We start from the raw sequence: 12,802 nt of genomic DNA on the forward strand, positions 1-12,802 counted from the left end.
TAAAGTTGACACAATTAAGATATTTTGAAGGTGATTTAGAAAGAATATGGAAAAAATATGAGTTATCTCCCCTTAAAATGATTTTTTTGTAAAACGCTGTACCATTCAAGTCAACACATGACTTATGTAACTGCATGCAAATTCAGGGCAGAACTATTTAACATTAGATTTCTTCTGATCACTTTGGTATAAAGAATAAGTACTCATTCCTTCGTTCCTACATTTTCATTAATCCTTTGAACAACTATTTGGTATTCAATAATAGAACTAGCTGAGGTTCCCTGTGCTTATTTTATATATCAAATCAGGTCATTAAGAAGAAATGTTTTTTACCTGTGATTACATTGTTGACAAGCAAAACATTCCAGGTGATACACGTTACTTTTGGCTCTCATAACCATTTCAAATGCTGGAATCATTTTACTGCAAGCAGCACAATAACCTGTGGTACCAAATAATCTGAAATATACAATATTCATCGGTCAGTTAAATGTTGATGTTCCGAGAATGAACTTTTGGCCCAAGGAATTTTGTGGCCTAAATTACATGGGTCCATCTATACCATGTTAATCAGATTTTTTGTAGATAGCCTGGTTGACATTCTAAAAGGATTTTTAACTTAGACCTAAAACTGGAAGTAGTGTTTTCATTGACCTGTAAGGTTTGTTCTTTTTTCAGTTTCTATAATGGTTATTTTGTTGCTAACTTAGTATCAGATACCTAACTGCAATATTTGTTTCAAGTTTAATTTGGGGCTATGGCAATCTATGTCTGGATGTAGAAAACGTTAGTGTATTGAACAAGGGGACATTTTATAAACAGTGAATTTACAGAAAATAACCATGTCAATGATATTCTATGTCAACACAAAAGGGCTGGCTATGATTGGACCCATGACAATTACATTTACATTACAAACTGAGATTTTTTATCTAGCTATCAATCATACACAAAACAAACACTCACCTCAAATAATCTCTCCTGCACAATAACAAGTTAGCCTTGGCAAACAGTGTAGATCCCACCTCTCCTAGTCGACAATCACAGCAGGAACACTTCAGACAGTCCTCGTGCCAGTACTGGTCCATGGCCTTTAACATGTACCGTTCTGATATCTCCTTCTTACAGCCAGTACACTCCTGCTTCACTCCAAGACTGGAGGCAGACTCCTGTGATATCTGCATTTGACCTGAAAAAAAGAACAGGAATTGAAATAGAAGTCTAAAAATAATACTTTCAAGGGTAGATTCTGGGTTGAAAGGAAAGAGGGTGTAATTATCTGTAATGGTAAAAATTGTGGCTTCTCTGCAAGCAAAGCAAGGTGAATGATTTTTTAAGATTTTATTCAATCACAAGGCAGAGGTAGGTAGGTGCATACAGCCTCTATATTCCCACCTGAATCTGACACTGACTATACATGTAATACTGGTTACTTTAACTGATGGACTGGGATTCCTGGTCTAGATCTAAGTTCAAGAACAAATAATGTTCAAGAACTGAGTTCAAGAACAAATAATGTTCAAGAACTGAGTTCAAGAACAAATAATGTTCAAGAACTGAGTTCAAGAACAAATAAAGTTCTAGAACAAAAGTTCAAGAACAAACACCGTTCTAGAACTCAGTTCATGAACAATTTTGGTAGTTCAAGAACAGTTCTTGATGTTCTAGAAAAGTTCTAGAACATTCAAGAACTTAAAATCTGTTCTAGAACATTTTTCGCAGGGGCCAGTGTAATGGATTGATTGTCTACAGTTTGCTGCCTCATAAGCTCTATGGTGGCATGTACAAAATGAGGTTTAAATTACCTTAAAATACAAATCGTAATAGCTTATGTGTATATCAACTCTTCTATTTTAATATGATCTGACCAAGAATTTCTCTTATTAAACAAACATTTTTTCATAAGCTTTCACAGAACACCACAATTTGAAACATGTGGTATGATTTCCAAGGAGAAAATTCATGTTGCCATCTTACTTTAATAATACATTTTTATTAGTGGTTTCCATCATTTTGTGTTGATTGTACAAATGTATTATAAACCCTATTTCTTCTTTCAAAGGATTCAGTAAACAATGTATATTATATATACTGTAAATGTATTTTTGGTATAAAATAAGAAAATAAATTTAGGATATAACAAAACATTTTATTCCTCAATATTAAAAAGCAATTTATTTCAACAAAATATATCAAAACAGTTCATTCAGTAAAATAACTGCATGAGGAAGACATCTCAATATCTGAACACAGAAAATATATACACAACATGAATGTTAATATCAATACACTTAAATATCTATCTTTCCTATAACATAACTACATACGAAAATATTTAGTAAACCGGAGAAAATATTTAGTAAACCTGACCTTAAGAGTGCGTTTACATCCAAGAAAGTGCCTGAGACAACTGTTTTGTACACAGAATGTTAAATAATCTGGTATAATTACACCAATCTAACTTCTATTTATCATTTACTGGCAAATTAATGTTCCCTAATGTCATAACTACATCGTTCTCTAATGGAACTGTTTGTATAACTTACATATGGTAAATTTCAACACAAAATATTTTTATAATGGTGTGTGATATGAAACTATTTGGCTGGAAGGCTGAGTACTGAAAAACCTCCGTAATTAATAAAGCAGAAATGAAATATGAAAATGCAATTTGTCTTGGCCAGGTGTATAGGGTGATTAAGTTGTACACATTACAAATCTATCATACAGAGTTAATGTTCAGCTTCTCGTAAATTACACTAATTAAAAGAAACTTACTTTTTAGTACAAGGTTTTATTAATGCAACGGAACAGCTATTAAGTATAACTTTTCTTTTATAATACAAAGAAAAGATGAAATCGAAATAAGATTTTTAAATTAATTTTTTGATCCAGTGATTAACTTTCACATTATTAAATATCGTTAGATAAGTAGTATGGGTTCATGTTGACCTTTCTGAATATTATATAAAGTCCACCTTTGTGCCCATCGGCAAACTATTGCAATGATGTTATGATATAAGGAGTTTAGTCAGTACAATTTCTTACAGTATTTACAGAAAAAATGTTCTAATAAAAAGACAAAGTTTTTATAAATATAAATCATTATATGCCTATAACTTTTGGGGTTTTGAAACTTTTTCTCAATTAAACTATACCAGTACATGAATAAGTCACCAGCTTCAAAATACAAGTACTTTCACATAAATTAAAAGTATGACATTTAAAAAATAAGGCTTTCTTTCATACTTGTTGAAAATTTTCAATTAGTGAATACTTTATACTTAACACTCAACAAAGCTGTCAAAATATGTAAACTAATAACTTTATTTTGATAAACTACCAAAATAATTTGGTGAAATCAGTGTTTTTAGGATAATTAGTTAAACAAATCTTTATCTTTAAGATCTATAACCATATTTCATATATGAACTAAACCACCCCCCTATTTTTTTTGTAATAATATGCATATAAATAGTGATAAAATCTGCCTCCATTAATCAAATCATAAGGCATTTATCACTCTAATTCAGTGATGTCAGTTTCCCATCTGATGTAATGTAAATTTCACTGTTGTTTACTAATGGTCACAGTCATCATATGGATGTCAACACTATCTATCTCCGTGGTGACAGAATCATTAGGTATAATGGACCCAGTCAAAATTACTCTCTTTATCTGCACTGCTGTTTACTAAATGAATGGTAATATTCTCAACTTGGTTAAATAATGGTGGCTTTTTTCAATTAACTAGTTTTGGAAGTTGTGAAAACTATCAGAACTAAATAGAGATGTCTCAGAAAGATGCCATGTCGTTTTAGTTGTTAATGTAGTCTACATGATATACAGGTAGTTAAGTGATACCATTGATTTAGGTCTTATAGTTATATAAATGGTAACAATATTCTGACCATGACCTCAAAATAATACTCAAAATACATGTGATATCAAAGTTTAGAAATTCTACTGATTTTAACAACATTCAATCACTGCTAATAAACCAAGAAGTTCAAGTCATTCCCTTTGATAGTTGAGCAGATGACCTGGGAATAATTATGTTGTAATTTATGACTTTACAAAATGAGTCTTGTCACAAATGTTTGACTTGCTTTTAGTAACTTGATGAGCGCCAACAGTGGAGCTGTAAGGGTCATCCTTCATCCTTCTTAAGATTTTTGGTGATTTTTTAAGATTTTCTCAGTCCTCAGTTCTCCGTGTTTTGTTGTGTTGTGTCCACTGTTATTTACCTTTCTTTTTGTTTTTTTTCTTTTTGGCTGTGGTCTGTTTTCTTCGACATGATATTCATTAATTGCTCATAAGAGTTATGACCCTTTTGTCTATATATGGATACATTAATATAAAACCAGATGCTCCGCAGGGCGTAGCTTTATACGACCGCAGAGGTTGAACCCTGAACGGTTGGGGCAAGTATGGACACAACATTCAAGCTGGATTCAGCTCTAAATTTGGATTGTGATTAAATAGTTGACACAGCATAGGTTTCTGACACAGAATGAATGTGTTCTAATGAACTTAAAATTTTTGTTTTCTCTTAGAGCAATTCACTATGCTGTTGAATATTAATCCTCTCAAAAAAATGTTTGAAGAAATTTTCTTTTTTATTTATGAAATTTCAAATGAGAAAAATTGAACCCAATTTTTTTAATCACATCCCCCTTTCCCTTATTCCAAAACTAATCTCAATTAAAATTTCTAATGGAGTTTGCAACAATAACTACTCATTTAAATACATCATAAAATATTAAAATGTAAAAAAACTGCTTGTTATCACTGAATGGTAAAGATTATTTTAATTTATCAGTTGGTAGTAAAAAGTGAATATACATTGTATATTGTATATAACAAAGATTTAAGTTGATTCTGGACAAAGAAAGATAACTCCAATTAAAAAAAAATCTTGCTATTGCACAATATTTTGCAATTAGATATTTCTTGCTTACTATTCTGGACAAAAAAAGATAACTCTAATTAAAAAAAAAATTTGCTATTTCACAATATTGTGCAATTAGATATTTCTTGCCATTGCGCAATACTGTGCAATTGAAAAGACTTGCTATTGCACAATACTTAATATAATAATTTTAGATCCTGATTTGGACCAACTTGAAAACTGGGCCCATAATAAAAAATCTAAGTACATTTTTGGATTCAGCATATCAAAGAACCCCAAGATTTCAATTTTTGTTAAAATCAGACTAAGTTTAATTTTGGACCCTTTGGACTTTAGTGTAGACCAATTTGAAAACAGGACCAAAAATGAAGAATCTACATACACAGTTAGATTTGGTATATCAAAGAACCCTATTTATTCAATTTTTGATGAAATCAAACAAAGTTTAATTTTGGAAATTGATTTGGACCAACTTGAAAACTGGGCCAATAATCAAGAATCTAAGTACATTTTTAGATTCAGCATATCAAAGAACCTAACTGATTCATTTTTTGTCAAAATCAAACTAAGTTTAATTTTGGACCCTTTGGACCTTAATGTAGACCAATTTGAAAACGGGACCAAAAGTTAAGAATCTACATACACAGTTAGATTCGGCATATCAAAGAACCCCAATTATTCAATTTTGATGAAATCAAACAAAGTTTAATTTTGGATCCTTTGGGCCCCTTATTCTGTTGGAACCAAAACTCCCAAAATCAATACCAACCTTCCTTTTATGGTCATAAACCTTGTGTTTAAATATCATAGATTTCTATTTACTTATACTAACGTTATGGTGCGAAAACCAAGAAAAATGCTTATTTGGGTCCCTTTTTGGCCCCTAATTCCTAAACTGTTGGGACCTAAACTCCCAAAATCAATACCAACCTTCCTTTTGTAGTCATTAACATTGTGTTTAAATTTCATTGATTTCTATTTACTTAAACTAAAGTCATTGTGCGAAAACCAAGAATAATGCTTATTTGGGCCCTTTTTTGGCCCCTAATTCCTAAACTGTTGAAACCAAAACTCCCAAAATCAATCCCAACCATTCTTTTGTGGTCATAAACCTTGTGTCAAAATTTCATATTAACTCAAACTAAAGTTATAGTGCGAAAACCAAGAAAATGCTTTTTTGGGCCCTTTTTGGCCCCTAATTCCTAAAATGTTGGGACCAAAACTCCCAAAATCAATACCAACCTTCCTTTTGTGGTCATAAACCTTGTGTTAAAATTTCATAGATTTCCATTCACTTTTACTAAAGTTAGAGTGCGAAAACTAAAAGTATTCGGACGACGACGACGACGACGACGACGCCAACGTGATAGCAATATACGACGAAAAATTTTTCAAATTTTGCGGTCGTATAAAAAATGCTATCCAATGACAATATGAGCTTAGTTTCACAAATGTGCCAGAGTCCACTCACACAAGGCCAACATCCTTGCATACGTGACATTTAAATACATGAACTAAAACATGAGAAAGAAAATTAATTTGACTTGTGTATTTCTATGCTTGCCATTCCTGTTATATTATTTATTGTTATTTTATTGTTCTTAATCTTCTTTATGAAATAGAAAAGTCTTACAGGATAAAGAAAATTGAAAATTAAAACACCTGATGCTAATGTCATATCGTTACTGTGTATTGTGCATTTGTAAGTCAGGAAACAGAAAACATGGCATGGAGCAACAGAATGGTCTTAGTTAGGAAACAGTAAAACATGGTATGGACCAACAGAGTGGTCTAATATTAGTGATGCAAGTCAGGAAACAGTAAAACATGGTATGGGCCAACAGAGTCTGATAATAATGATGTAAGTCAGGAAACAGTAAAACATGGTATGGAGCAACATAGTGGTCTAAGTCAGGAAACAGTAAAACATGACATGGACCAACATAGCGGTCTAATTATAGTGATGTAAGTCAGGAAACAGTAAAGTAGGGCATGGACCAACAGGGTGGTCTGATAATAATGATGTACGTCAGGAAACAGCAAAACATGGTATGGACCAACAGAGTGGTCTGATAATAGTGATGTAAGTCAGGAAACAGTAAAACATGGTATAGACTTACAGAGTGGTCTAATAATAATGATGTTAGTCAGGAAACAGTAAAACATGGTATGGACTATGCAACAAAAATTAGGGTAGAATTTTTTTTTATTATAAAGCAACACTAATTTTAATAAATTGAGCAAAGTGCACAATGCATACAATTTCACTCAGCTGCTATTTACATGTTGCAATTATATGCAAGCAAACCAGTTCTATTTTTCATGGTTATCTTATAATAATGATATTCAAATGAACTTCTGATTGATACTATAAAAAAACAGATTATTAACACATTTTAAACTAACTTTCAGGGAAAACCTAAGTTGACCTATTTCCACTTTTTGAGACATTGATTTGATCCTACTATTAGTATATGTCATTCCACATCTTGAGACATCGATTCAATCCTACTTTTAGTATATGCCATTCAATTACTACTTAATCAAATCTTTAACATCTTAACATCATATTTGGAATTGACATTAATATAAGCACGCTATTTTACTGTAGTATTATTCTTACAGAAAATATCCTGCTGTGAGCCTCACCTGAGTCTGCAAATTTGAAAATTAATAAGTGTTATAATCAGGGGCCAACAGAGGTAATTAACACTATGACAATTTCCTTCACTTAAGTTAAGCCTGTGATTGATGGGGACTATTTGATCTTCAATGATCACTAGTAATGTGTCAATGTTGGAGGCCACAGAAGGGAGAGACATGTTTCTTATCTGATTTGGCTTGGTTGTGATTTGGTAATAATTAAGGTTTTCAATTAATTTCCAACTTTAGGATATTGGTTTAAATTAGGAACTGGAGTGAGAAAAGAAAGAGAAATACTCAATGGGTTGAATGCAGAATTCACTTAATTTTGCATTTTGATAAATGTTGATCACAATATTTACAAAAAAATAAAAATAAAAACAATAAAGTTAAACTTTAATGCTGTTATGCAACCACCCAGAATTTAAACCAAAAAACCCACTAAAACTAATTTGATTACACAAGTTCTCTGTTGTTTATACAACTGTTTCTAAATATCAAATCACAGTGAGGAGAGGATTTTGTACACCATTAATTGAACATTTTTTTCCTGTAACCACTTTTCTACAATTTGTTAGTGCACCTTCAATCTAATCATCTTTTTTCATTACAAGGGATTGAAGTCGTCATATGTTAATCAAAACTAATTATACAGAAAAACCAGACAACAAAAGTGGACTTGATAAGGTTATTTTCTATTTCTTCTTAGCTCCTATTGAAAAAGTGTAGGACAAATACTGAAATAATAAGAAATTTAAAATCACTGACAAAAGTGAAACATAATTATTTCAAAGGAAGGGAAAAATATCTTGACAGCTCTTAACTTTGTTCAGGAGCTTTCCTTGAGAAAATTAAAAGTCTCCCGAAGTCCCACATTCTAGCTCAGTTTGTTTAAGGTTAACTAGTGAATTCCTTCCTGGATCAATTACTTTGTACCCTGCTCCATCTTTGCTCCATCAACAATTCCGGACCATCTCTACCATGTTCAGATTGTTCATAGAAATTGGAGGACTTGCAGAATAGAAAGGTATTAATCCATACTCAATAGACTAAGTAATAGTTAATTATACATTGATGTGTTAGGCTGGCTGAATTATTTACTCAAAATGTCTTCATACTAAATTGGTTTTGTACTAATCATGTAAATCCTTTAGAAATGTAGCTTAGCCGTTGGAAATAGGTACACAATACCATTTTTCAGACATATTGTGTTCCGTAAGCTTATTGTGGCTCATTGCGTCATGGTTCCTTTGCATCTTATCTTTATTTCTTTAACTCTCCAATATTTCATACAATATAGTGGTTATTTAACCAACTATTTGAGGGGGAAAAAGGACCAAGCACTAAAAGACTTTATCTAATGGACAAGAAACTTGAAACACTGATTATTTAATCTTATTTGAATGGGCCCATAACCCATCATTGATAATCTACTCTGATGGACCCAGGACCTGAATCATTCATGGATGAGTAAACACAAACATTATTCATTTGGTATTAATTTTTATTGACCAAGGATGTGGTCACTGACCATGAAAAAGGAGTAGGGGCATTAAGGTTTTAGCCCAAGAAAAGAAAATATTTGATAACCATTTCAAATTGGCACATAATGTTTAGAAATGCATAGGGTCAAGAAATATAAATGAAAAACATAAAGATTTTAATCTCGTGACATCACAATTACGTCATAATATGTACTGTTTTCATAAAAACAATGAAAAATACAGAATTTATGCAGTTTTCTTTCATTATTTCCGTTGTGGAAACATCCTGCGCAGCCCAGAAACAACAAAATAATTAAACAGAAGCTTTATTATAACTATTGGCATAATCTCACCAAATATAAAGTTGTTACTTGGGTGTCACATACTTTTTCAATCTAAAATATACTTAAAAATTTGATGAAAAAACAAGGAAAATCATGAAATTTAACAATATATGCAGATTAAGTCATGATTTGTTGCCATGGTAACTTGTTCGATGTCAAATTTGTTTAGTTTTTCTGAATACCTTGTACCTTAGTCAAGTTTTCAGTTAGTTAAGAATATGTATGATAACTTTTGAAATTGCAGTAACTTTTAGGCCAAATAAGGGCCTTTACAAAATTTACTTTAATGGATCTAAAGAACTTAACATGGAGACCATTCAAGTAATTATGTTTTTTTCCTGAAAAGACACAGAACTCAAAAGAGACAATTTATGTATTATAATATTAAATGGACTTAGGATGAAAAGTCAACCATGTTTAGTTCATTTTGAATGGAAAGTACAGGACCTGGAAACAATCACTCAGAATTTACTTACAATGTGTAGAACAAACATTCCCCACCTTACACTGAATTGAAATTTTATGTTTATTTCATTAATTTAAAATGTTTCTGTTGAACATATGTTGTTACTTAAGTATAAACTGGAGAGCCTTTCATTACCTGGCTGAACTGTCTAACAGACACAAAAGTAACATTATCAATTTGAATTTGAGTGGCCAATCTTAAAATCTCATTAGGGTACCAGATTGAACAGACAAATCCAGTATTAATGAATGGGGCTCTCTATGCTGAGTATCAGATACATCCAGTATTAATGAATGGGGCTCTCTAGGCAGAGTACCAGATACATCCAGTATTAATGAATGGGGCTCTCTAGGCAGAGTACCAGATACATCCAGTATTAATGAATGGGGCTCTCTAGGCAGAGTACCAGATAAATCCAGTATTAACGAATGAGGCTCTCTAGGCAGAGTACCAGATACATCCAGTATTAATGAATGGGGCTATCTAGGCAGAGTACCAGATACATCCAGTATTAATGAATGAGGCTCTCTAGACAGAGTACCAGATACATCCAGTATTAATGAATGGGGCTCTCTAGGCAGAGTACCAGATACATCCAGTATTAATGAATGGGGCTCTCTAGGCAGAGTACCAGATACATCCAGTATTAATGAATGAGGCTCTCTAGACAGAGTACCAGATACATCCAGTATTAATGAATGGGGCTCTCTAGGCAGAGTACCAGATACATCCAGTATTAATGAATGAGGCTCTCTAGGCAGAGTACCAGATACATCCAGTATTAATGAATGGGGCTCTCTAGGCAGAGTACCAGATACATCCAGTATTAACGAATGGGGCTCTCTAGGCAGAGTACCAGATACATCCGGCTCTCTAGGCAGAGTACCAGATACATCCAGTATTAATGAATGGGGCTCTCTAGGCAGAGTACCAGATACATCCAGTATTAATGAATGGGGCTCTCTAGGCAGAGTACCAGATACATCCAGTATTAATGAATGGGGCTCTCTAGGCAGAGTACCAGATACATCCAGTATTAATGAATGGGGCTCTCTAGGCAGAGTACCAGATACATCCAGTATTAACGAATGAGGCTCTCTAGGCAGAGTACCAGATACATCCAGTATTAACGAATGAGGCTCTCTAGGCAGAGTACCAGATACATCCAGTATTAATGAATGGGGCTCTCTAGGCTGAGTACCAGATACATCCAGTATTAATGAATGAGGCTCTCTAGGCAGAGTACCAGATACATCCAGTATTAATGAATGGGGCTCTCTACGCAGAGTACCAGATACATCCAGTATTAATGAATGAGGCTCTCTAGGCAGAGTACCAGATACATCCAGTATTAATGAATGGGGCTCTCTAGGCAGAGTACCAGATACATCCAGTATTAATGAATGGGGCTCTCTAGGCAGAGTACCAGATACATCCAGTATTAATGAATGGGGCTCTCTACGCAGAGTACCAGATACATCCAGTATTAATGAATGGGGCTCTCTAGGCAGAGTACCAGATACACCCAGTATTAATGAATGGGGCTCTCTACGCAGAGTACCAGATAAATCCAGTATTAATGAATGAGGCTCTCTAGGCAGAGTACCAGATACATCCAGTATTAATGAATGGGGCTCTCTAGGCAGAGTACCAGATACATCCAGTATTAATGAATGAGGCTCTCTAGGCAGAGTACCAGATACATCCAGTATTAATGAATGGGGCTCTCTACGCAGAGTACCAGATACATCCAGTATTAATGAATGAGGCTCTCTAGGCAGAGTACCAGATACATCCAGTAGTAATGAATGAGGCTCTCTAGGCAGAGTACCAGATAAATCCAGTATTAATGAATGAGGCTCTCTAGGCAGAGTACCAGATACATCCAGTATTAATGAATGGGGCTCTCTAGGCAGAGTACCAAATACATCCAGTATTAATGAATGGGGCTCTCTACGCAGAGTACCAGATACATCCAGTATTAATGAATGGGGCTCTCTAGGCAGAGTACCAGATACATCCAGTATTAATGAATGGGGCTCTCTACGCAGAGTACCAGATACATCCAGTATTAATGAATGGGGCTCTCTAGGCAGAGTACCAGATACATCCAGTATTAATGAATGGGGCTCTCTAGGCAGAGTACCAGATACATCCAGTATTAATGAATGGGGCTCTCTAGGCAGAGTACCAGATACATCCAGTATTAATGAATGGGGCTCTCTAGGCAGAGTACCAGATACATCCAGTATTAACGAATGAGGCTCTCTAGGCAGAGTACCAGATACATCCAGTATTAACGAATGGGGCTCTCTAGGCTGAGTACCAGATACATCCAGTATTAATGAATGAGGCTCTCTAGGCAGAGTACCAGATACATCCAGTATTAATGAATGGGGCTATCTAGGCAGAGTACCAGATACATCCAGTATTAATGAATGGGGCTCTCTAGGCAGAGTACCAGATACATCCAGTATTAATGAATGAGGCTCTCTAGGCAGAGTACCAGATACATCCAGTATTAATGAATGGGGCTCTCTAGGCAGAGTACCAGATACATCCAGTATTAATGAATGGGGCTCTCTAGGCAGAGTACCAGATACATCCAGTATTAATGAATGAGGCTCTCTAGGCAGAGTACCAGATACATCCAGTATTAATGAATGGGGCTCTCTAGGCAGAGTACCAGATACATCCAGTATTAATGAATGGGGCTCTCTAGGCAGAGTACCAGATACATCCAGTAGTAATGAATGGGGCTCTCTAGGCAGAGTACCAGATACATCCAGTAGTAATGAATGGGGCTCTCTAGGCAGAGTACCAGATACATCCAGTATTAATGAATGGGGCTCTCTAGGCAGAGTACCAGATACATCCAGTATTAATGAATGAGGCTCTCTAGGCAGAGTACCAGATCCATCCAGTATTAATGAATGAGGCTCTCTAGGCAGAG

General features: G+C 34.2%; 1 protein-coding gene across 11 annotated transcripts in view; it reads right to left on the reverse strand.

The window, feature by feature from the left end:
- LOC139529837 (LIM domain only protein 3-like) overlaps positions 1–12,802 on the reverse strand; it is a 122,377-nt gene that overhangs the window by 3,261 nt on the left and 106,314 nt on the right. For all 11 annotated transcript variants that reach the window (XM_071325752.1, XM_071325757.1, XM_071325756.1 and 8 more), the window contains 2 exons: positions 967–1,189; positions 334–459 (listed from right to left, as the gene is read on the reverse strand). In XM_071325752.1, coding sequence (XP_071181853.1) covers positions 334–459; positions 967–1,189 — 349 coding nt within the window. The remainder of the gene's footprint in view (positions 1–333; positions 460–966; positions 1,190–12,802) is intronic.

Source organism: Mytilus edulis, chromosome 7, assembly GCF_963676685.1.
Source record: "Mytilus edulis chromosome 7, xbMytEdul2.2, whole genome shotgun sequence".
NCBI lineage: Eukaryota > Metazoa > Mollusca > Bivalvia > Mytilida > Mytilidae > Mytilus > Mytilus edulis.